At 37.1% G+C, this 24807-nt stretch overlaps 1 protein-coding gene across 1 annotated transcript in view; it reads left to right on the top strand.

The window, feature by feature from the left end:
- Positions 1-3941, top strand: part of LOC121313637 (3-hydroxyisobutyrate dehydrogenase, mitochondrial-like) — a 54422-nt gene extending 50481 nt beyond the window's left edge. The window contains exons 7-8 of the mRNA XM_041246369.1: positions 2420-2576; positions 3420-3941. Coding sequence (XP_041102303.1) covers positions 2420-2576; positions 3420-3578 — 316 coding nt within the window. The 3' untranslated portion in view covers positions 3579-3941. The remainder of the gene's footprint in view (positions 1-2419; positions 2577-3419) is intronic.
- Positions 3942-24807: the final 20866 nt, after the last annotated feature.

The raw sequence follows: 24807 nt of genomic DNA, 5'->3' as shown, positions 1-24807 counted from the left end.
CTGGCAGATGTTGGTCAATGGCTTCTTTTTCAACCTGAGGTTGCCATCACTAACCTTCGACCGGACATTGTCTCGTGGTCTGGATCAGCACGCCTTGTTCGTCTGGTAGAGTTACCAGTGCCATGGGAGGATGCTGTGGATGAGGCGTATGAGAGGAAGAAACTTTGGTATGCTCAACTAGCTGCTGAAGCGGAACAGCGAGGATGGAAATTCCAGGTTTACCCAGTGGAGGTAGGTTGTCGAGGATTTGTGGCACATTCTGCAACCTGGTTTCTCTGAGACGTCGGGTTCTGTGGCCAAGAGTTGCATCGCACAGTGAAGAACTTACCTGAAGCAGCAGAAAGGAGCAGCAACTGGCTGTGGTTGAGACGGAAAGATTCTGGATGGGGATCTCAAGCACAACAGAAAGAAAGCAACGCTGACGTACAGGTAAGTAAGCTGGGCTGAGCTGAGTGGGGGATGGAGGGGGGTGATGCTGTGACGCCAGAATCGCAGTTGAGCCCTCTTGAGGTGTCGTGGGCTAGTCAACGAAACACAGAGGATGGAAGGTGCCCACTTGAAGACACCAGAGATGTACTCTACTTAGCTCAATCCAGACAGTTGTCATGCTGATGTGCTGGGGAGACCGCACTGGGTTGATCCCCGGAGCCAGCATCGCAGCCGTTGTGTGTGCTGATGTGCTGGGGAGGCAAAATGAGCTGATCCTTGGAGCCAGCATTACACTTCAGCAATCAACACTAGACAGAAGAGATGGAAAACAATGCAAATGGATGTACGTCAGCGTTGCTTTCTTGCTAAGATCCAAAATGGAAAATTACCTATATGGTAACAGGGTCCTGGGAGACAGTCAACATGGTTTTAGGAAAGGGAGAGCGTGTCTAACTAACTTGCTTGATTTTTTTGAGGATGCAACATCGACAGTGAATAATTGCAAAGCATATGACATGGTTTATTTAAATTTCCAGAAAGCTTTTGACAAAGTCCCGCACAAAAGATTAATTCTCAAACTGAACGCAGTTGGGATTCAAGGAAACACATGTACATGGATTAGGGAGTGGTTAACATGTAGAAAACAGAAAGTACTTATTAGTAAGTAAAGGTCATTCAAAATGATCTAGACAAGATTCAGAACTGGGCAGACACATGGCAAATGACATTTAATAGAGAAAAGTGTAAGGTACTGCACGCAGGAAATAAAAATGTACATTATAAATATCATATGGGAGATACTGAAATTGGAGAAGGAATCTATGAAAAAGACCTAGGAGTTTTTGTTGACTCAGAAATGTCTTCATCTAGACAATGTGGGGGAGCTATAAAAAAGGCTAACAAGATGCTCGGATACATTGTGAAAAGTGTTGAATTTAAATCAAGGGAAGTAATGTTAAAACTGTACAATGCACTAGTAAGACCTCATCTTGAATATTGTGTGCAGTTCTGGTCACCTCGCTATAAAAAAGATATTGCTGCTCTAGAAAGAGTGCAAAGAAGAGCGATCAGAATTATTCCGGGCTTAAAAGGCATGTCATATGCAGACAGGCTAAAAGAATTGAATCTGTTCAGTCTTGAACAAAGAAGACTACGTGGCGACCTAATTCAAGCATTCAAAATTTTAAAAGGTATTGACAGTGTCGACCCAAGGGACTTTTTCAGCCTGAAAAAAGAAACAAGGACCAGGGGTCACAAATGGAGATTAGACAAAGGGGCATTCAGAACAGAAAATAGGAGGCACTTTTTTACACAGAGAATTGTGAGGGTCTGGAATCAATTCCCCAGTAATGTTGTTGAAGCTGACATCCTGGGATCCTTCAAGAAGCTGCTTGATGAGATTCTGGGATCAATAAGCTACTAACAACCAAACGAGCAAGATGGGCCAAATGGCCTCCTCTCGTTTGTAAACTTTCTTATGTTCTTATGAGGTGCAGATGGATTACATTAGTTTACTGCAAAGCTATGTCTTAGTTGGTGCTTATCTTGGCGAGAGCTGAATTGAAATCAGCATGAAGTTCAACATCTACTCTCATGTAATGGAAATCTTGTAGTTACACAGATAATTCTTATGATTATGACCATACCTCGCAATCAAATGTTTTGGCTTTGTTTGTTCAAGTGCTTGTTATTGTCAGTTTTTTTTTTCTTTAGATGAACTGCTGTTCACCTGCATTAGCCAGTCTCCTACTGTGTCGTTGACAAAATTGTTGGGTGTCCATTGAAGTTTATTTGTTGCCTTCTACTTAAAGAATTGACATGCTTCGTAAATTAGTCTGATGAAAAACGTTTGATAAATATCAATACTATATTATTTTTTAGACAGATATTAAAACAAGAAAAATGGCAGTGCAGGGCAAAAAGCAACTTTCAGGTCACCCATGCCCTTTACATTTAAATGCTCACACTGCTCATCTTTAACCTTTGACAGACTGGGGCTTGACCCCAAGCTATTGTCGAAGATCCTGAATATGAGCTCTGGTCGCTGCTGGTCAAGTGACACCTACAATCCTGTTCCTGGAGTGATGGAGGGGGTGCCCTCTGCCAACAACTACCAGGGAGGATTTGGGACGACATTAATGACAAAGGTTGGTGTTACTACAGAATATATCTATCTATCTATCTATCTATCTATCTATCTATCTGTCTATATGATAGTTGTCGTCAAAAGTGTACATACCCTCTTTGCAACAATGTTATTTACCAATGTATTAAGTGTTAGAAATGTTGTTTGACACACTATACTAACACAGCAATGATACTTCTTGTGAGTGTGTTGAACACACATTCATCTTACCAAGTGTTAGTTCAAAATCTGGTCAATTAACTGTATTAAGGCAAAGGGAACCAATATTTATCATTTAACTCCATTGACTTTCATAGAGTTGGATCTATCTAGCTATCTATCTGTCTATCTATCTATGTGTGTGTAGATGTATGTATAAATGTTTTATATTGCATTTGTGTTATTGTATTTCTGTGTTTTGGAAGACTATGATATTATTGATATTGAAATACGTTTGCGATATTGATCTGCAATTTTCATATCGATGCCCATCCCTTTGTATTTTGGGTGAGTAAAATGCAAGTTTACCTTAAGTCAGGAGTACTTCCAGTAAATACAGTACATACTTTAATGCTTGCTTATGGGGTATGCATTAACTACAGCCTTACATTTGAACTGTAATGTTACTTTAAACTACTGTATAAAAACTTGGTCTAAATTGAAGAGCAAATTACTCAATGACCCAGAACAGCCAGAGGAGTACTGGAACACTTAGTTACAAATAAAGAATTGTTTTGCCATTTGCTTTAATATTCATACTGTATATCCTGTGTTTTGTCATATGTGTGACCATGTTTATGCATATCTTTGTATTTGTTTGTATTCATGTGTTTTTTTTTTTTTTTTTTTTTTTTTTTTCCCCAAGGATCTGGGTTTAGCACAGGACTCTGCTACAAACACTAAAACTGCTATTCCACTGGGATCTTTAAGCCACCAGATCTACAGGGTGATGTGTGCTCGGGGCTATGCTCAAAAAGACTTCTCGTCAGTCTTTCAGTTTCTCCGCGAGGAAGAAAATCAGTAAAAAATAAAGAAATGCCTGTCTGTGCATGTGTGCCTGGTAAAACCAAATGCAGAACAGGTGCTCCAGTAGCTGGTAGATGGTATTTTGAAAGCCAGACACTTTGTAAGACATAGGTGTGTTTTCACAGGTAATGAGGGTCATCTTGTATTCAATTTTTAGAAGCAATTTTTTTTTTCATTTTTTATTATTATTTCAGCAAGGTAATGTAAAGAGAAGTCTCTTCTAGTGGAGGTAAAAAAATATAAGCAAAATGCCCCAAGATTTTTCCCTACAACAGTGACTCTATGGGATGTGAGTTCTGGCACCAGAATGACAGAAAACTGAATGTATTCAGCATGAAAAAACACTGCTACATCGTACACGGTGCCATTTTTTGCATATATTATATATATATATATAATATAATATATATATATATATATATATATATATATATATATATATATATATATATATATATATATATGTGTGTGTGTGTGTGTATGTGTATATATAAAGGTACTGAGGGTGTATATGTGTGTGTTTCTGTTTATTTTATTTATGCATGGCGTGACACAATTGTTTTGCACTTCATATTTACTAGAACTGATGCAGTAACATAACATGCAGGCAGTGCTAAGCAAGCTAATACTGTAGTGTATGTACATTGCTGTTTAGAAGAGGTTACTGGTACCAGCTTTGCAACAAATCCCCAGGAGTGGATGCAACATTATTATATTTCTATAATGAGGACTTCCAGATCTGGGGGGAAAAAAAATCCTGTGCTGGCCGATTCCAGCTGGATTCGAGACGGCTGCTGTCAGAGGTGCAGGTGCTTTTGAGACTCAACGTCAATTCTTTAACTGGTGAGGGGTTTATAGCATTTGTTGGCTGATTTTTCAAGCTGCATATTGTAAAACAAATATTTAAAATCATGCTAAACAAGCTATGAAGATGATCGAGCAGTTTTGGTTTGTTTGTTAACTGGTGCACTGCAGTCATTATTACAGTATTTAAACAATGTATTTATTCCACTTTGTAACGCAGAGACTGTTTGTAAATGTGGACAATAAAGCCACAATCCTGAAATTGATTTTAATCATTTGAGCGAAACACAAAAAATACTCTAACATCAACATCATCTGATGTAGCGTGATTAACTTTAAACCAGTTCATTAAAGTCTAAATCTGGCATGACTAGTCAATGGTGCCTCAGTTATTAGTGTAATCAGACAGCAAGCCAGTCTGCACTTTACCGGTAAACATACCTCCTATTTCAAAATCCTGAGTGGTTTTCTTTCTTTCTCTTCCCTCTGTTCATGCCTTTTTTTAGTCATTAATTTTCCGGCTAAAATTTGATTTTCTTAGTCAAGTTGTTGGTCGTTTTCCCCTTTATTATTATTAAACTTTTTTCCTTCTCTTACTTGTGCATCATTGAATCAGGTCTTTAAATCGAGTATCTGTCCAGTTGCACAAATGTCTGTACATAAAATGTTGATGCTTACTTTTTCAAGTACTAGCTATGTGAACTTGGTGCATGTCATATAACACCTTCTACAGAAAGACTATTCTCCTTATTTCTCTGACTTTCTCTAAGTTTCTCAATATAATTGGGCATGTGTTTATTTTTTGTACTTTTGACCTTTTAAACCTGTTCTAAATTAAATATGAAAAAAAAAGTATTTTTACTCCTTTCTAAGTATTAGAATAGTGACATTTACAAATACGGTACACTTTAACTGTTCAATTAAACAGATCCAAGTTGATGCACTGAAGTTCTCACTTATTGAAATAAAGCGAGTAGCACCATTAGTGCTGATTTTAAAGGAACTTGTATCAATTTATGCAGTCAAACCCAACATACACTGTGAAAAGAGAATTATTTCTACACAATTCACAAATAAAATCTGTATTTGAACAGTAGACCAACACACAAATTCAGAGTATATATAATGAAGTGTTTTCAGTTTGTAGAGCTTCATGTAATTTAGTTATTTTAAATATTTTATTTTTCTAATGATTACTATTTAATATGCACTTATATATATATATATGGTGAAAGTCATACTGTACAGTAATTTGAATATCTAAACCAGTCTAATTTAAACACACTTCATTCATATTTCCACATCCCATACTTTAATGCTTAAATACTTTAATGATTTATAGTAAATTATATGATTTGGGGTTTTAATATATGGATGAACCACATTTTATCATGATTGGATAAGAGGTTCCCTTTCAAGTACCAAATGTAACGATTACCGAATGGGTATTTACCTCCTAAAGAAACAAATCCTGAAAACTGCATACCAAAGCTTCTCTTGGAGCCTGTGACGCAGGTGTGGCCCCACCCCCAAGGGCATAAAAGGACGGTGCTTACAGATTTCGGCGCCATTTTTTCTTTCAAGAGTGATCTGATCGGAGAGCCTTGTTCTGATAAGTACATTGTTGCTGCTGTCTACATATATTTTGCATTTATTGTGTTTTTACATATGATATGTAATATTTAAGCTTCTCACTAATAGTTTTTACTAATTATGCATATAGTGTCTACTACAGCCTGTTGCTTGTTACGTCCTGCTGCGGCCTTGTGCCCCACATGAAGCCAGTACCTAGAGTTGCTCCTTCCCAGGGGTCCAGGAACATAAGTTGGCTAGCCACTGAATTAATGTGGGAACGTTTGGCGCCGCCTGCCCCGCCTGGCCCCTTGGGGCCCCATGGGGCTGCAAGATGAGATTTGCCATAGGAGGACATATTGTTCATCGCCGCCTCTGAGGAAACAAGGCAGTCGATTTTCGACAACGAGCCTACCGCCTCTCCCATGTCTCCCCCAATTCACCCGGATTTTCTTTTTGAAATTTAGTTTTCCTGGTACATTTCAACAACAACTCCTGCTGTTTCCCGGTCGATGAACACCCTATATAGGGTGCATGATGCGGAGAAGCTGGGCCTGGCTCATTTCCTGCAGGTTGATGCTTCTGTTGCCGCCTTGGTATTGACGCCTAATTTGTAACTCTCCTATCTAAGGACGCTGCCTGCCCTAATAAGCAGCCGGGTCTCTGAGGTGATCCTCAAGAGAGTCTATTCGGCGAGTGCGTTCACCGCACGGCTAGGGAATTATAACAGCATACTGGTAGCCTACCAGTCGCATTTGCTGCAGTCCCTCTCTGAGAACCTCAGGCACTCGCCACAACAGCTGAATGAGCTGCACCTGGTTAACAAGAACCTGTTCCTACTGTGTCTGGTTGAAAACCCGGCAGGACTGAGCCAAGGTGCTCCTTGTAGCCCTTTATTGGTCCAGAAGACTTGTTTAAACCCTGATGCAGCTCCTGAGCAGCCAGCCATGGAGACCGCCCAAGCTCCATGACCTGCTCAGCCAGGCGTGGGGGACCTTATGGTATTCCTACCCATCGAGCCTGTAGTTCTGGGTCTGGCCCCTGAACGGCTGCTTTGAGCCATCTGGGACTGTCCAATAAGGTTATTGACACCTTAAAAAATGACACTGCACTGTCCACACTTTCTAGTATGGGTACAAGTGGGGCATCTTTCAGATGTTGTGCCTGTCTCAGGGTTTTAACTCCACGACCTGTCCCATGGCAGTTATACTGCAGTTTTTGCTGGAACTGTTTGACAAGGGGAAATCCGTCTGTACATTAAAGGTCTATCTGGCAGCTATTCAGCCTGCCATGTCAAAATTGACTCTTTCCCCAGGAGATCACTTCCTGACAGGGCAATTTTTCAAAGGAGCTCAGCAGCTTCATCCTCCTATGAAGGATATTGTTCCTCGCTGGAGGCTTAATGAGCTTGAAGCACTCATGAAGCCTTCATTTGAGCTTTTGCATTCAGCTGACCTGAAATTTTTATCACTCTTGCTTGCAATCACATCTGCTAAGGAGGGGGGGCAGCAAGCATTTTCAATTGCATAAACCTGCTTAATTTTTGCAGAAGTCAGGACATAGTTTACGCTTCCTACCAATCCTGCTTTTTTGCCAAAAACTATATTGACATTTCATGTCAACCAGTCTGTGGAATTGGAGGCTTTCCATCCACCTCCTTTCCAGTCTGACAGGGAGTGACAGCTCCATACGCTCTGCACTGTGCGGGCACTAGATTATTATGTGGACAGGACACAAAGCTGGAGGCAGTCTGAGCAGTTTTGTGTCTGTTAAGTCCCGTGGTCAAGTCCTGTCTAAACAATGGATCACAGACATAGTCAGGACTGCCTATGAATGAGATAACTTGCCTCCTACAGAAAAGCTCACTGCCCGTTCCACCTGGGGCATGACAACTACGTAATCTTTTTTCCAGGGTGCATCTGTCACGAACATTTGCAATACAGCAGTGTTGGCTACTCCCTATACCTTTTAATAACAATCTTTTATTTTTATATAGCGCCTTCCACAGTGGACCACCATCACAAAGAGACTAGGGTGTGTGAACTATGCATCAGCTGCAGAGTCATTTACAAGAACGTCTCGCCCGAAAGATGGAGCACAAGGAAGTTAAGAAACGTGCTCGGGGTCACACAATGAGTCAGTGGCAGAGCTGGGATTTGAACTGGGGACCTCCTGGTTACAAGCCCGTTTCTTTAACCAGTCTGTTAGGTTATTCTCATTACTCTAATTCCCTGAAATAGAAATGTAACCATTAGCCTTCAATGCTGCATTCATGACTGCAGCATGCTCAAAGGAAGAATGATGCTGGTAGACCCTTACAACAGGCATAGAGTGGATTTTCTCCCTCAATTTGTTTTACTCTATCTAGTTACTGGGGTTCCTAATGGGTATGCACAAGGTAGCCTTTGGCTTAGCCTTGCAGCATTCCAGTTTTGTATTCCATTTTGTACTTCAAAAGGAATGTTAGGTTATTCCCATAATACTGGTTCCCTGAAATAGAAATATAACCATTAACCTTCAAGATAGCTGCATTCATGACTGCAGCATGCTCAAAGGAAGAATGATGCTGGTATCTGTGCATGCAGTCTTCTTATGCCTGGGGGGGGGGGAATAGAATAAAAATATATAAAAATAGAAAAATACAGGAATAGAAAGCTATGTCAAAAGTAACCTTTTATAAGTGAATTCATCAGTAAATGTATAGATAGTATATATTATTACCATTGTTAATCTCTATGAAGATATTATGTAAAACTTGAATAACAAGTAACATTATGTTCAATAGTGACAACCAAAAATGAAATATTTACAATGGAAGTTTTAATATAACTAATATAGGGTAAATTTACTTATCTATCACACCTTTTAAGGATTGCAGGTGCTGCTCTAAACATATGTAATACTACAGCAAATTAAATTTCCAATAAAATATGGCAAGCAATTACATACATAGACACATCTAATACAATTGATGTATTTTTCAGATTCTGTCAGAGCTAGCTGGTGCCTGAATTGAAGAGTAAGCAGAAGTAGGATCTTCCCAACTTGTTTAATAACAATGCCAGTTCTGTGAGAGACATTTTCCATTGTTTTTGTAATTGCTCTGTCAGGAAATGATTTAATAAAGCGAGTAAAAGAGAAAATTAATAAAACACATGTTAAATGCCTAACAAAAAAATGATGTATTCATTTCCATCATTATGAAGAAAATATAGAAACTTCTGAATACTTTAAAGCCCCAGAATGAGCAGGCCATTTGCAGAGACTTTAAATACATGTATAACATGGGAATAAGAGCAGGTTAACACGTTGCTAATGGAAAACCTTTCATGCAAAACTATAATAGAAAGCCTTGTAAGAATGTATATGTTTTCTTTATTTTTACAGACTGCATTTCTTGGAAATACTTTTAATTTGTTGTTCATTTTAGGTGTTAAGTACTGTATGGTAAGACTGGTTGAAACATCTCGGTTAATTGGGTTCCCATGTAAAAGTAAAAAAATGAGCATTTGTAAATGTTTTAGTTTCATTTTTTTTTTTTAATAGCCGAGTAAAATTAAATACATTTGTTATATAAACCATTTTACTTATTATTATGTTTAGATAGAAAAATACATTCAATTGATATATATATATATATATATATATATATATATATATATATATATATATATATATATATATATATATATATGACTATAGGTTGTTTTTATGTGGGTAACTGTGGAGGCTATAGCATTGTAAGATGGGTGATGCTTTGTTTTTCACAAAAACACACATTTTTTGGTTTTACAATATACCATGAAACACATTTACAACATGTAATAAAACAGAGAGTCACTGCAGTTTTCCCTTGGGTTACACAGCTTACCTTTAGGGATGCTTTCTGCTTCAGACATTCTAACACCTGATAATGTTTTCAGAAACCACCAAGGCAATGGCCATTAAAGCGTATGGTTACATCAAAGTATTTATGTATTTAGTATTATGGGCCATCAATTGCGGAATATTCAATAGTATCTCCTATCATTCAATATCAATAGGGTTAGATTCAGTGGTATCTCCTATCATTCAATATCAATAGGGGTAGATTCAGTGATATCATCTATCGTTCAATACCAATAGCGGTAGATTTAGTGGTATCTTCTATCATTCAGTATCAACCAGAATCATATATAGGATACATTGTACTATAAGGCTTAAACATTTGATCATCAAATACATTTGTGCCATTGCTTTGCACACTAGTATTTATGGTTGGAATCCACAAAATATCATCAGTATCAAATGTCTACAACTTTACATGCGCAGTGGATTCAACACTAATTGCTAGTAATTACAAGATGTGTTGCTGTTAAAAGTCCATGGTTGCTTTAGATTTCAACAACCTATTACAGTCTGCTCTGAGAGATTGTTTTATGGATGGGAATTGTAACCACTTAAAACCAGAGCAGTAAACTTGACTTATTGCTTTCACATTGTCAGACCACAAAAATGCTGCAGAGCTGGAAAATATAACGATTCAAAGGAGTTTTTGTTTCTGATTTTATATATATATATAATTTTTCTTACTTCTACATCTTACTTTTTTTAACATGTTTCTAACTGTTTGGCAATGCTTCCTTATTAACTTGAAAGATACATATAAATTGGTGCCTGTCATTAGCCTTGTAGTGTTAACATCTATAAAGCTGTGAAACTATGTCCATCGACAGTTTGTACTCCACGCTCACAACTACAGAAATGGTGCTGTCTGACCATATTTCCAAAACAGAGCTCCAGATTGGTCCCCTAAGGAATAATATCAAAGAACTACACACAGAGGCTGCAAGATATTCAACCAAGCTAACGCATGCAGAGTGAGAATAACGTGTCCCCAGGTCCTCGTGACTTTCTTAAGAGAACCACTTCAAGAGTTGCAGGGACACAGCTGAGGATCACTTTCCTAAGTGTAGAAACCACGGTGATTTATTAACAAGTTTTTGGTGGATTGTCCATTGATAAGGTGTTTAAGAGTAAAAGGAACATGTGAAAGTGTGATTATAGGGTCTTTTTTAACTTTGCCAAATGATAAAATAAGGGACATTCATTCAAATTAAGCGGCAGAGCTTTCACAACAGAAATACAGTAGTTCTTAATAAAGACTGTAAAATGTATATATTGCATACTGGATTAATATAACAAAACCAGAAGGTTGTACAGAAAAATAGAATTATAAACTGTATTCAAGCAATATAAACAGTGGCAGATTTTAATACTGACACGGTGTGAGACTCCAACAACTTTTTGTGCATAGAAGGCACTTAAATTAATTTCTTTCAATAAAAATTTGACCTTTCCGGAACGGTCCTAAACTAATGACTTAAACAACGGCAGTAGAGTCAGCACTCCAGTGATTTCAGTGATGGTTAAACGAGTGGAACGCATATCTGATTATTTCATTTGGCCCATTCCATCCCTTGTCTGTTTTTTCAGGGAACACAAAACATATACAATGCCGAAAATACAGTGCTGAAATAAGTAGGCTTCGATTTAGATGCACTGTATTGGTTTTGTTGGTTAGTACTATATTTTCAACAGAAGTATTTTAATTCAGAATAATATGATTCTGAAAATATCACTTGTCAAAAGAGACGACACATGGACTGTAATACAGTACATACTTTTAAATCTGGTACGTATTGTAGCAATATGTAAAATTCCACATTAACGACCAAACAGCAAAATGAAATCCAAATTTGACCCATGCATATTGCGTAAAATGTAAAAGGCAATGCAATTTAGCAAAAGGATTAAAAAAAACACAAGTTTCCAGAATTAAAACAGTATCCGAAGTCAGTATTCAAAATTGCAGAATATAGACAGCGCTCGATAAGGCCCTAATGTCATAGTACACTTGCAAATGAAAATGCACAAAAACAATTAAAGATAACACATAAAAAAATGCATCACAGTATATAAAAATGTTTCATGATTAACTTTTACATTACTGTAGTTTGTCTTATTTGCTTTGTTTCTGCTGCATTTTCGTCATGTGAAATCAGAGGAAGCGCTGTGTAACTGCACAATAAAAAAAAAAGACTGATTTGGCAAGCAAGGGAAAAAAAACAAACGACATGCGGGCTGTGACGGATACACACGTGCATCATAACACTGAAGAGACGGGCTTTATATCAGAAAACTGCTGACAGAGTTGGAAATAGGGATTGATTTAATACAAGGGCGGTAAAACACGACTGTCGTGTATCTGGCTAATGACTACCCGAGTGCTGACTCTGTAAGCATCTGTCCTTGCTTAATTTAAAATATTACAATCCGGTAAGCTTTTGTTAATTATTTTTGACATTTTTTTTGACAGGAACATTCCTTTTACAATGTAGTTGATTATAGAGGGACAGTGTGTTGCATTTGGATCATATTGTGTTTTCCAGTTTTATGATTTACTTTTTTTCCAGATTAGTTGCCTGTAAAACTAGGCAGTTAGATTGAAATTATTTTTGCTTCCTTATTTAAATTTTGCTGTCAAACACAGTGTTGTTTAACATTCTATCACATATTACAGAAAATTGCTAAATTGTCCATATAGGACGTGGCATGTGTAACAGAATTTAATGCTTAGGTCAGAAGTGGATGCACACTGAAGCAGACATAAGTCTGCTGGGTGTAAAATCACTGGTGCATGAGCCAAAAGACACCAGTCACAGCAGAGGAAACAATAATACACAACACAACTAACTGTCCCTAAATCCATATGTAATCTAATCACTTTGAGGTCATTAAGACAAGACAATCTCATTGCCCGATGTACAAGACTGGCTTTTTTCAGGGACGTGGGAGACGCTAGTCTGCTAAAAAGAGACTGAGAAAGCCCTATAATAGGCCCCAGCAAATAACAAAGTGTCTGGTATCACACATGCAGAAGAGATGCAATTAGCCTTAATGATCCACACAAACCACACCAAATCTTCCTAAAGACTTATTTCCTCAGCAGGAGAGTCACCAGCTCAGTTACAAGCCTTTGAACAAGCTCATGTATTGAGGTGCAGACATCAGGTTTCTAGAGCATACGCTCAGGATAATAAAGGGAAGAGGAGGGTGCTTGAAAAATAACTGCAGGACTGCTGTCTGCTTTTGTATCTTCCACTATAAATTGCAGTCTACTCCAGATAAGCAATGTTCTTGTTTGGAACACCTAGAATAAGGCTTTGTCTGGTGTATTAGCTAAATGGGGGAAAAAATAGTTTTATACTCTGGAAGGAAAACCTCCTTTCTAAAAAGGAAAAAATGTGTCTGCTTAGCATTTGTGAGCATGAAGTCATTATTTTTTCATAAGGATTTAAGGCAAAACTACTAAACCTGGTAACATTGTCATTTCATACCCAATGTATGTTTTTTAATTTGGGTTATAAGCATTTTTTAGTTGGGTCATGATGAGCATGTACAGCGGATTACAAGAAATAGGCACAATCAATGCAAAGCCAGGTAAAGTACAATTATTAAAAACATTAGATTGCGTATTATTGCATAATATGATAACTCGGTTACTATAAAAATTGTTTTTTATGATAGTCAATCTAACTGTATTTATTAGTTCTCAGATGTCATGTGCACTTCCTGATGCTAGTCTCATTTTGTTTCTCTCCCCATGTGAATATATAATCAAATCTTTAGAGGTGGGAAGGAAAAGACGACAAAAAAAAAAAAAGTATTCCAGTTTATTGTATGTGTTCAAATTTCATAACAGGCAAGTGTTTTGTCATACAACCATTCTTATCTTTACACAAGATTCAACTTACTGCAGATTTATGAGAAAAAAGCTTACAAATCCAGAAAAAATACACAGCAATTAGTACTACTGCAGCAGCGAATTGCCAGAATGCTTGAGTAAAGTGGGGTCAGTTCCTGGCTTAATAATGAAGTCTCTTAATATCAACCAATACGCCTGGTCATGTGTATGCATATATAATATAATTATATGAGGAAAAGAAGTTACAAGAAATAGAGGTCTACAATTGATTTATTTCAGCATTTTCTTTTGCAAAACTCCAAAAATGCTAATTAAAAAATATTGATACCCTTTGATCCTATGATAATATTGTCTACAAGGTGCTAGGAATTTCAATATGATAATGCAGAACCTAATTCTAAAAAAAAGCCTAGAAAATGCTGGATTGTAGATAAATATTCTTAGAGAGTATAAAAGGGTTAGGTATAAGATGATTGCTGTCATTACCAATAAGTCAATATGGGGAAAAAGTAAAGAGCTATCTAAAGACCTTATTTATTGTCATAAAGCTGGAGAAGGATACAAGAAGATTTCCAGGCATTTGAGTATCCCAATTTCAATTATTTTTTCTATTATCAAGAAGTACAAGATTCATGGTACTGCCACATCTCTCCCTCAGTCTGGAAGAAAGAAGGTTCTTTCACCAACAAGTAGAAGAATCGTAAGGAAGATTAATAACAATCCCAGATTGACTGCCAAAGATATTCAAAGTGAACTGGCTGCAAGTGTGACTGGGGTTTCCATTTCAACCACAGGTCGAGTATTGCATGGTGAAGGTCTCAATGGTCACAGGCCAAGGAAAAAGACACTACAGGCCACAGAAAAGCCCTAACAGAGGTGAATTTCACAGTGACCCCTCAATTTCCCTATTTCTGCAAAACCACGATTGAGCTTTTGTGGAGTGATGAAACCCAAATCGAGCTATTTGGTAATGCTTATAGTAGTTACGTCTGGAAAAAGTTTGATGAGGCGTACAAAGAAAATAACACCTGCTGTCAAGCATGGAGGTGGTACTATCCTTCTATGGGGCTGTTTATCCTCTAATTGCACAGGACATTTAGTTCCAATACATTGTAAAATGGATTCCATAGCATACCAAAAGATATTGTACAATCATCTGAAACCCTCCTCTACAAAACTTGGTTTAAAGCGCAACTGGACATTCCAACACAACAATGATCCAAAGCACACATTAAAATCTACTTCGGAATGGCTAAAGAAGAATAAAATCAAGGTTCTAGAATGGCCTAGTCAAAGTCCTGATCTAAATCTGACTGAGAATCTTTGGTATGAGTTGAAGAAGGCTGTGCACAAGAGAAGTCCTCGGAATTTGAATGAACTGGAACAATTTAGCGTTTTGCCAAAAGCTAATTGACAAATATCTTAATTGTTTGAAAGAGGTTATTATTCAGGGTATGAATACTTTTGAATATGCATTTTCTGAGTTTTGCAAAAAGGAAATGCTGAAATAAATTATTGTAGACATCTATTTCTTGTAAGTTTTTCTTTTTTTCTCATTCACAAAAGCAAAATTTTTGCTACAAAAGATTTTTCCTATAATTCTTTGTTTTCAAGACATTTCTAAAAATGATAAATTTCCATTGGGGTATGTGAACTTTTGGCTACAACTGTATATATATTGGTGCATTTAGATGGAAGAAAGTTAACATTAAGCAAATAGTTTATTTTTCACTCACCAGGCATCATTAATTGTCAGTTTGTTCAATGGGGGAAAAAAATGATAATAGCTTATAGCGGAACAAACATTTGCATAACTCTTACCTCTGCGCCTACAACCCTATGGTAATTGTCTGGCAATGATTAAGTGAGTGCAATTTATATGAGTAACCAAGTAATCCACTCTCCAGCGATTGGATCAGAATAAGCCTTAACATGTGCTCATGTCAACCAGCATGAATGGGACCAGCCTTCTATAAAAAGTTTAATTAGTCTCTGCTTGTATTTCCAGCAATTAAGCAGTGGGAAAGTATCTGCTATGTCTTGTCATTATAAATACCTGTTTAAATTCTAAGATGCATACAATAATTCATAGGGAAACTAGTCTATTTCTGTGTAAATTATTTTTTAATAGTTAAGAATATTTGTTGCATAAACAAGGCCCACTATAAAAAGCAAATGCTATTGAAGAAGTTATGGGGGAAACTGTTTCAAAGCAATCTCAATTTGTCGTCCCGTGTTTGTTGGATTCGTTTGTTCAGATTGGTTGAACAGGCAACACCTTCTCACTACAGTTGTAAAACAAGTTTTTTATGGTGTTGTAAGAAGCCCAGGGTTTTCTACTGAGGTTATATTGGATGAGATGTGTTTTATATTGGTATAGCAAGGAATACAATATTACTGTTTCTTTATTTGCATAAATGCTGTATAGGTAGAGGTTTTAAAATTTTTATTTATTTATTTTTTTTTATTTTTTTTTTTTTTAGGGAGGGTTTTTGTCGACTTGGAAAGGGACAGCTCAAGAGATTTAAAAAGGAGGATTTAGAGAAAACACCACTAAAAATAATGTAACAGTCCAGTACTAGTGGGGGGAGACTTGGTGAACGCTATAGCTAACTACATCGAGAGTAGCAACTTCCTGGACTACAATATTATTAAAGCAGGACTAAATAGCTGCAAGAATGCAGTTGGATTTTTTTTAGGTGTGAAATAAATAAAGGGAAGTTTTTAGTGTAAGACTGGGTAGTTGTAGTTCAAAGTAACATCACAGTTGAAATGTAAGGCTGTAGTTAATATATACTCCATAAGTTATCATCAAAGTATGTACAGTATTTATTGAAAGTACTCATAACTTCAAGGTTGTTGCATTTTACTCACCCAAAATACATTTTACTCATGTAGGGCCCTATTTAGCAATGTTCACAAAGCCCTAAGGCAATTGCAAAACACTTTTGCAAACAGACTTTGCCCACGTGTGACATAGCAACCATGTTTTAGTGCTCACTCTGCAAGTCAGCGTTCGCACTGGACATGGGCTGAACTTTAGGGGAGTGTCCTCATTTACATACAAATGTAGCGATTTTGCATTTCAGTTGACATGTGAAACCAGGTGTAAACTCTGCACAGATTACATGGCCAGCTATAAATACCGGTGAACCTAACAGGGAAGCAGGCAAAGTAAAGAGAGAAAAAAGAGAAATAAAAGAAATATGGAGTGCGCACTGAATTAATGTGATACTTTGTAATGTGATTTTGTAATGTTAAGTCGCCCTGCATAAGGGCATCTGCTAAGAAATGAATAATAATAATAATAATAATAATAATAATAATAATAATAATAATAATAATAATAATAATAATTTCTACTTGGCCAGACAGAGGTGAGGAGGAGACGTCCCCAAATATTTAGAAGTAATCTGTCTTTTCTGACAATGTATGCAGCAATTTCGCCTCTACTGACAAACAATCACTGACATCAGCTAACTGCTTCAGGCTGACCTGGAAGGAGAAGCGGAGAGCACACTGTTTGTCTGTAGCACTAAAGTACATGCAGCAACACAGAATAGGCACCTCTACGTAAATCGTAAGGGAACCTATTCTATCAACGTGCAAGTAGTGTGTGATCTGTGATGCCAACAACTACATCACAAATGTGCATGCAAACTATCGCTGCTCGGCTCATGACTTGTTTATCCATGCTAATTCACAGGTGGCAGCTGCGTTTCAGTGGGATGACAGTCTGAGAGGCTGGCTGATAAGGGACAATGGGTATCCACTGAAGCGGTGGCTATCACTAATTTTAGGCTATAAAGTTCATTCTACATGAACAACAACTTTCTAGAGCTGATATTGCTGCTCTAGAAAGAGTGCAAAGAAGAGCGACCAGAATTATTCCGGGCTTAAAAGGCATGTCATATGCAGACAGGCTAAAAGAATTGAATCTGTTCAGTCTTGAACAAAGAAGACTACGTGGCGACCTAATTCAAGCATTCAAAATTCTAAAAGGTATTGACAGTGTCGACCCAAGGGACTTTTTCAGCCTGAAAAAAGAAACAAGGACCAGGGGTCACAAATGGAGTTTAGACAAAGGGGCATTCAGAACAGAAAATAGGAGACACTTTTTTACACAGAGAATTGTGAGGGTCTGGAATCAACTCCCCAGTAATGTTGTTGAAGCTGACACCCTGGGATCCTTCAAGAAGCTGCTTGATGAGATTTTGGGATCAATAAGCTACTAACAACCAAACGAGCAAGATGGGCCAAATGGCCTCCTCTCGTTTGTAAACTTTCTTATGTTCTTATGTTCTTAACAAAGCGTGAGGGTGGAAAAAAAAACCCAACATTGTCTTTTTTGCCATACGCCTCCTCTTTATTTTCTGCAACTCGGCACGTTCATTACGCGTGACGTCATTCGGTCGGCTCAGCTCTTCAGTGTAAAAGCAACTCAAGGTACCCGAGCTGTATCAGACTGGCTAGGTTCTGCACTGGCTTGTGCCAGTGTAAAAGGGTCATAAATTATTCAATGACCCAAAACCTTATCTGGAACACTGCCCGCTTGTAAATATAAATAAGACCTCGGTCTCATTGTGTAAATCTCTTGGTTAAATAAATGAAATTAAATAAAATAAAATAAACACAAAATGTACTGTACATTAACCTGTGTAGAACACTTAAATATACATGCATCCATTTAGTATTTGGTCTATTAAATGAATACAAACCCCAATGGCAGACTTGATTAGAAGGCCATCAAAGAGGTATACCGCCATTTACAGTGTCTGTCTAATCTGGCTCACTTGTAATAGCTGACCAAAAGAAAAAGCACAAGGAGAGAAAGGCTGCCAATAATAAGGTTTTAAAAAAGAAGATTACATTGCCCTTATAACATTTTACCACACTAATTCTACAGTTTCCCCATGCTTTTCCCATGGTTATACTTTGCATCTACCATACTTTATCATGGTTTGTCATGTGTTTATTTATTTTTTATTTGATTTAACATACCTGTCCAGGCTTTCTAGTGCTTACCTATGTTGTACCATGCTTTCACTAATTTATTATACTTTTCTATACATTTACTATAGTAAACTTTTATATGGGTGGTGGTGTGTTTTAAACCCCAGAATGTGGGACCTGCAATGGGAATTAATTAAAACCTTGTAGTCTACTGGACACATTGCTAAATGACATGCTCCTGTACAAGACCACAGATTAATAATATGGAAAGGAGAAACAGGCACCACCATGCTAATTGTGGTCATGGATGGACATACTTTGATGTAACCTACAATGCCTGAATTATCGCCAGCCCAATGGGTGGTTTACAAATCTACGAGGCACTCGCTGTGTGCTACTGTTTACGAACAAGCCCGGGTCTCACTGTAAAGAAAAATTAGCTGCCATTAAAACCCAACAGATGGGTCACATAGCTCGGGCAACTTGGAAAGAGAGGCAGCAAGCCTCCTCTGACCTTTGCATGCAGCGGGTGGCTGGCAGTGGCAAGAGGCCTTAACTTAAGCTGTCAAGTACTGTAAGTAAAGTGTCATGACAGCCCAAGACATAAATCTCCCACAGGCACTGGAGCAGCGATTCATATACATCCCTTTCACATTTTTAGACATATAATATTCTTTTTTCTTTTTTCCTTCCATATTTATTTTGCTACGCAACTGGCTGTATCAACAACTATTTAGCAAAAACCCAGCCTGGACCAGCTCCCCAGCTGTGTCATGTTTGAATTATGGCTGCTTGGTGTGCCGGTGACTTCTTTGTGCCTCATATACATTATCCTGCCTAAGCAACAACCAAATTGGGTGCAAGAGTACTTCATTATTTTAATTAAGTTTATTGCAAGAGTAATCATCATTGCCATCAGTATCAACCATCAGCATTTGTTCCGATGATGGCAGTAAGTGATAAAGGCCCTGTCTGACAATAAATGATAATCCCACTAGCTTGGGCTGACACTTCATTGGTGTTTGCAGGGCTGCTCTAAATACTCCTGGGCTCACCGTGCTGAGAACTATTTATCTATGACAAAACTAGAGTTACAGCATATTTGTTTTTGCTTCCCAAATGGATAGATACTTAATACTTGTAAAATCCATCCTTTCGCCAGTGACAACCAGTCTGTCTGACATTATTGTAATGCAGAAATCTCTGCTGTAGACAAACAATTTCTATGGGTGCTACTGGGCATATTAGATCTATAGAGAGGCAATAAGCAAAACATGATTTTAAATATAATAGTTTTAGGCTTAGTTTTGTTACAGAAGAATAGGTTTGTCCATTGAAATGTACACCAATAATTCTTCTTACATTTAGTAAATTGACAGTGTCATGGTAAAATCCTTATATTTGCAAGAATAAAAAAGTGGTTCAGAACTATAAGGGACTAAATAACAATATCTTATGGTTAAAGACTATTGAAAGATAAGATCTCAGATATGATATTAAAATAAGTGATGGTAGTGTTATTCTATGAAGCAATTCAAAAGGTATTATTATTTCTTTAAAGTTGTTGCCTTTTCATAATCTGTTGACAGAATATTGTTTAACAAGTTTTTTTTTTAAATAATCATATATGTGTAATACATCTAACAATAAAAATAAAGTGAGCAACATGATGCACCAAACATACATTTTAAGACACACTGATTTAAATTGCGCCCTCAAGAAACTCAATTTTGGTTGTTAATCTATTTTTGCATCCTATTACCAACCAAATGCAATTCACTTAAACTGAAGTGTTATTATCAAGTTTTTCCTCCAAATCTTTAAAGATTTTCCAGAATATTTATATATTTTCATGGCTATATTAAGCAAAACCAAATGAATTTGAACATGTGGAATATCAAGTTTTCACAAAACATCCTTTTTTTTTCTGATGGATCATCAAATTCTCATATAGTGCACATGCTTCCATTTTGGCAATATCTTTCCATTGATATACACATTTTTGGAGCTACTGAGTAGCAAAATGGATGGTTGAAAGTTTAATCTCAGTACTGGAATGCAATGCAGGGGATTCCATGGAGCTGTACAGAATCTGTCCTGTAAGAGAACAATAGCATTTTTATTAGAAAAGAAAGAAAGCAGTTCCCATTGTTGATTTATTTGCTCTTGATCCAATAGTCCTTTCTTGTGGACAGTGTCTTAATAAGCAATCAGTACAAAAGGAATGGGTTATTAGGCAGGAGTGTATTGAATCGACTTGTCCCTTGAGGTGCTCACAGTCTAAGGTCTCGGGATTGATAGCAGTGCTGTTTAATTGGGAAAAATAAGGAACCCAAGCAGATGTTTATCAATAATAATATTTCCCCTTAATTGGCAACATTACTTAGATGTGAAATACAGTTGGAAAATGTTGCTAATACATATATACGGTATACACACTGATCTAACTACTGTTTAAATAATAAGAATAGAAAGATTGACCTTTTTTTACAAATAGAAATACACAAAAGAGAGTTGGTGAGAGAATCATTATTTGATTATCATAACCTTGATACGTAAAGCCCATACACTGTATTAATTTAAACCACGTCTGTATCAAGATCGGCCCGTTTAGATCAATTGAACAGACCCCGATATCTGTATAAATCTGTGTCTGTCTATAATAATGTAAAAAATAAAACCACATTTAGCACAAAAAACTAAAATACTCCAAATTATTGTACAATGTTTTTAAATACTTAAACATTACCTTCATCAGCCCTCTTGGTTCGAATGACATCCTGAGAGATACAAGGCACGGCATTGATCCGTTTTCGAAGATAGTCCATTGACCATTCATTCCAAGCTTACTGCAGGTGCTGCCGCCACCTTGAAGATCCGCACGGCTGGTTGGATTTCAATTTTTTACTTAATCCCTGTTTTGTCAGGATCTGATATACTGTCAACTGATTGTCACATTCTTTTTTTTTTTTTTTTTTTTTGCCACACTATGATTTTCAATTTGATTTTCTTTCTGCCTGTATCACAATGTTTCCCTATATCATTATGAATGCACATTGTATAAGGGGCACCCTTCCTGGGTCCCTTGGCAATTTCCCATATAGTAATGGACATACATTACATTTATCCACTTAAATTTGACTTCCTCTTTACATTCTTGACAATATAAAAGGGAACTGGATAGGCTATAAAAGGGTCTATTTTCAAAAACGAATCAAGTACACCAATTCTTTAGCTAAGGCCTTCCCTTCATTTTTACACTTAATAAAGCAGTATATAAATGTTGTTATACATATTTTTACTAATCTAAAAACATATACATTGTCTTGCCAGTAAGGTTGTACTGGAGGCCAGGAAGTCAAGGTCAAAGATCTTATTTTAGATTGAAAACTTGGTGATATGGCAGGCTAGACAGATGTGCGAAGCCCCGTTTCTGCTCTTCAAATCAGCCGCTGACTTCTCTAAATCAATGACTAGCGGCACTGCAGTCTTGCTAGTGACAATCACTGTCAGAAAATAAATTGATATTGTACTATATATCTGCCATGGTATCCAGATACAACCAGCTCATAAGCTTTGAGTATCTCAGTCCAATTGAGCCCCTATGGGATCGCCCTGAATAACATCCCCAGGCAATGCACCCCATCCTACAATAGTGCACATAGTTTTCTGGAGCTTTTGGAGACAATTAGTCCCTGATGATCACCGAAAGGACAAAGTTCTTGTGGCAGTTAAATGATGGAACATGAGCTGAGTTATGTGGTGTCCCCCAAGAAGCTCCTAAATGAAAGGAGAACTACATGCAAATCTTAAACGGATGCACCTGCAAACAAAACATGAGAAGATATTATCGTTGTCAATTAAATGTGTGGATCTTAATTAAAGAACAATGTTTATAAGATGGGAACTATTGAATACCATGTACGCCCACTTGTGCAATTTTTCACATTGAAGTCATCTTTTGTAAACCTAGGATTTCATTTAGACAACATGTATAGGCACCATCAAAGTCATCCTTTTCAATTTGGAAGAATATAAACTTTGGAATTGTCAGGAATTTGGAACATTTTGTTCTTGCTCTTGGCAATCATATACAGAATCTAAATATTTACACAATAACTTTGAGTTAACAGGTCAATGAATATGTAGTGTTTTCTTTTTTTCTTTTCTTTTTTTTAACCCAAGGCATTCTCCCACCAGCAGGTAATCCTTTTACATTAACAAGATCCCATCTGCTAAAAGATCCATCCCATGGGGAAGGGGGAGGGGGTTCTAGTACACTAATCTTTGTATGTTCAGCTGTGATCTCTTTCACTGTGAGTGTTTAATTAATTATGTAGGATGCACTTTTTGTTTCTGTGAAGTATATTGATTGTGGAAGTATTTTAGCGTTACTTAGACCAAATATCCCTCAGAACAATCAGGCCAGGCAGAATCGATACTGATTATTAGCTTTTAATTGATGAAAATATCACCCTGTTAAAATTCCTATACGTGTTCATTTTCAGTAAAAGGTTTCATTTACCCATTGGGATCTGCAAATGGTCTCCTAGCTCTTTCATTTCAAAGACATTTAATCACCCCACAACAAGCTGAGTGAGATGATTCAAGTGAACAGTCAAGAACCAAAACTAAATAAGAATTCATATAATTGGGTGAAATGCTTTCAGAACCATTCAGGATAGAGATGTAGAAACCAAAGGTAGAGCAGAACCAGCAGTAGCCAGGAGCTACAAATGGAGGAAGCAATCATTTACTCAATTACTGTGATGCAAAACCCAAAGAAAGCAAGACCACAGTTTGACATGGAAAAACCTTCGTCTGGGCCAATTACTGGCCAACCTCATTTCTGAATACTGAGATTGTTGAAACTTTAATCTAGCAACCATTTTATCAGGATATTAAGAATGAGATGATATATATATATATATATATATATATATATATATATATATATATATATATATATATATATATATATATATATATATATATATATATATATATTATATCTATATATCTAATCATCTTGATAACCTGTATATAGATGTAACACGGTGTTACTTTAATGTACTTTTATTGTGTGTGTGTGTGTGTGTATATATATATAGCGTGCACGGGGGGAGGCAGCAGGCTTGGTTGGTAGGTGATGTAATCACACACAAAAACATAAGCCTGATATAAGCTCCTTGCAAAGGAGCCGGCTCTTTTGTACAGTGGTATCAGTGCTATGCTTTAGTGCGAGAGGTCTCGGGTTCAAGCCCGCCCTTTTATTGTTTGATCATGGCATTAAATGATTGTGAATATTCAATTTGTTTTGTGTTCCTACACCAGCTTGAGTGAATGATCCTGCTGAATTTCAGAGCGTGGAGTCGATATCTAGTGATTGACAGCTGTCCTCAAAACCGGATTAAGATGGCTTCAGAAGCGTTGATTGAATCCATTTCCACTTGCAGCTTACTTAAAAGAGCAAGCCAGGTTGGAAGCAGAGAGAACGGAGAGAGCAGAAAATAAAGCACTCAGGTGCTTTGTGTTTGCTGGCTTGTTTGTCTGTCTGTTGTGTGGTTTGTGTGAGATATCGAACTACCTTTGGTCTTTTGTCTTTTTAATTCTAGTTTTGTTTTTGTAAATCTAACAGGTTGCAGATCATGTGTCGTCAATGGTGAGAAAGAGAAAGCACATTCAGTATTATACTACTGGACCTTGTTACGTGAGCAAAGAGGTATTGTATGTAACTCAGAATATAAATTATGAGCTATGATGGTCTTGTGTTAAAGAAAATGGGTTGAAATTATAATGCTGCACAAATGGTATGGTAGCAGTTCTGGGGGAGGGGAAGAATCAGGACAGTGTAGAGGGTGTGAATGCAAGGGGTTGCATGTTGTGTGTGTAGGGGAATTGGGGTACAGGTTTGGCACAAAAGGCGTGGGGGCAGGGGTCAGAGTAAGGGCTGGAAGGAGTGAGGGGATATAAGTGGGTGCGTGGAAAATACCCAAAGATTGGGTGAAGACAATTGTGAGAGAAGGCTGTTTAGGGGAGATAAAAAGAACAAGGTTAGGGTAAGAAAAGACAAATCGTTTTTATTTTCACTTTTGACTCCCAGTTCCCTTTCCTAACTTCATGATTTTATTTTATTTATTTGACTCAACGT

This window comes from Polyodon spathula, chromosome 3 (genome assembly GCF_017654505.1).
Source record: "Polyodon spathula isolate WHYD16114869_AA chromosome 3, ASM1765450v1, whole genome shotgun sequence".
Taxonomy (NCBI): Eukaryota; Metazoa; Chordata; class Actinopteri; order Acipenseriformes; family Polyodontidae; genus Polyodon; species Polyodon spathula.
The sequence above is the reverse complement of the archived record's forward strand: the minus strand, read 5'-3'. Positions and strand labels throughout refer to the sequence as shown.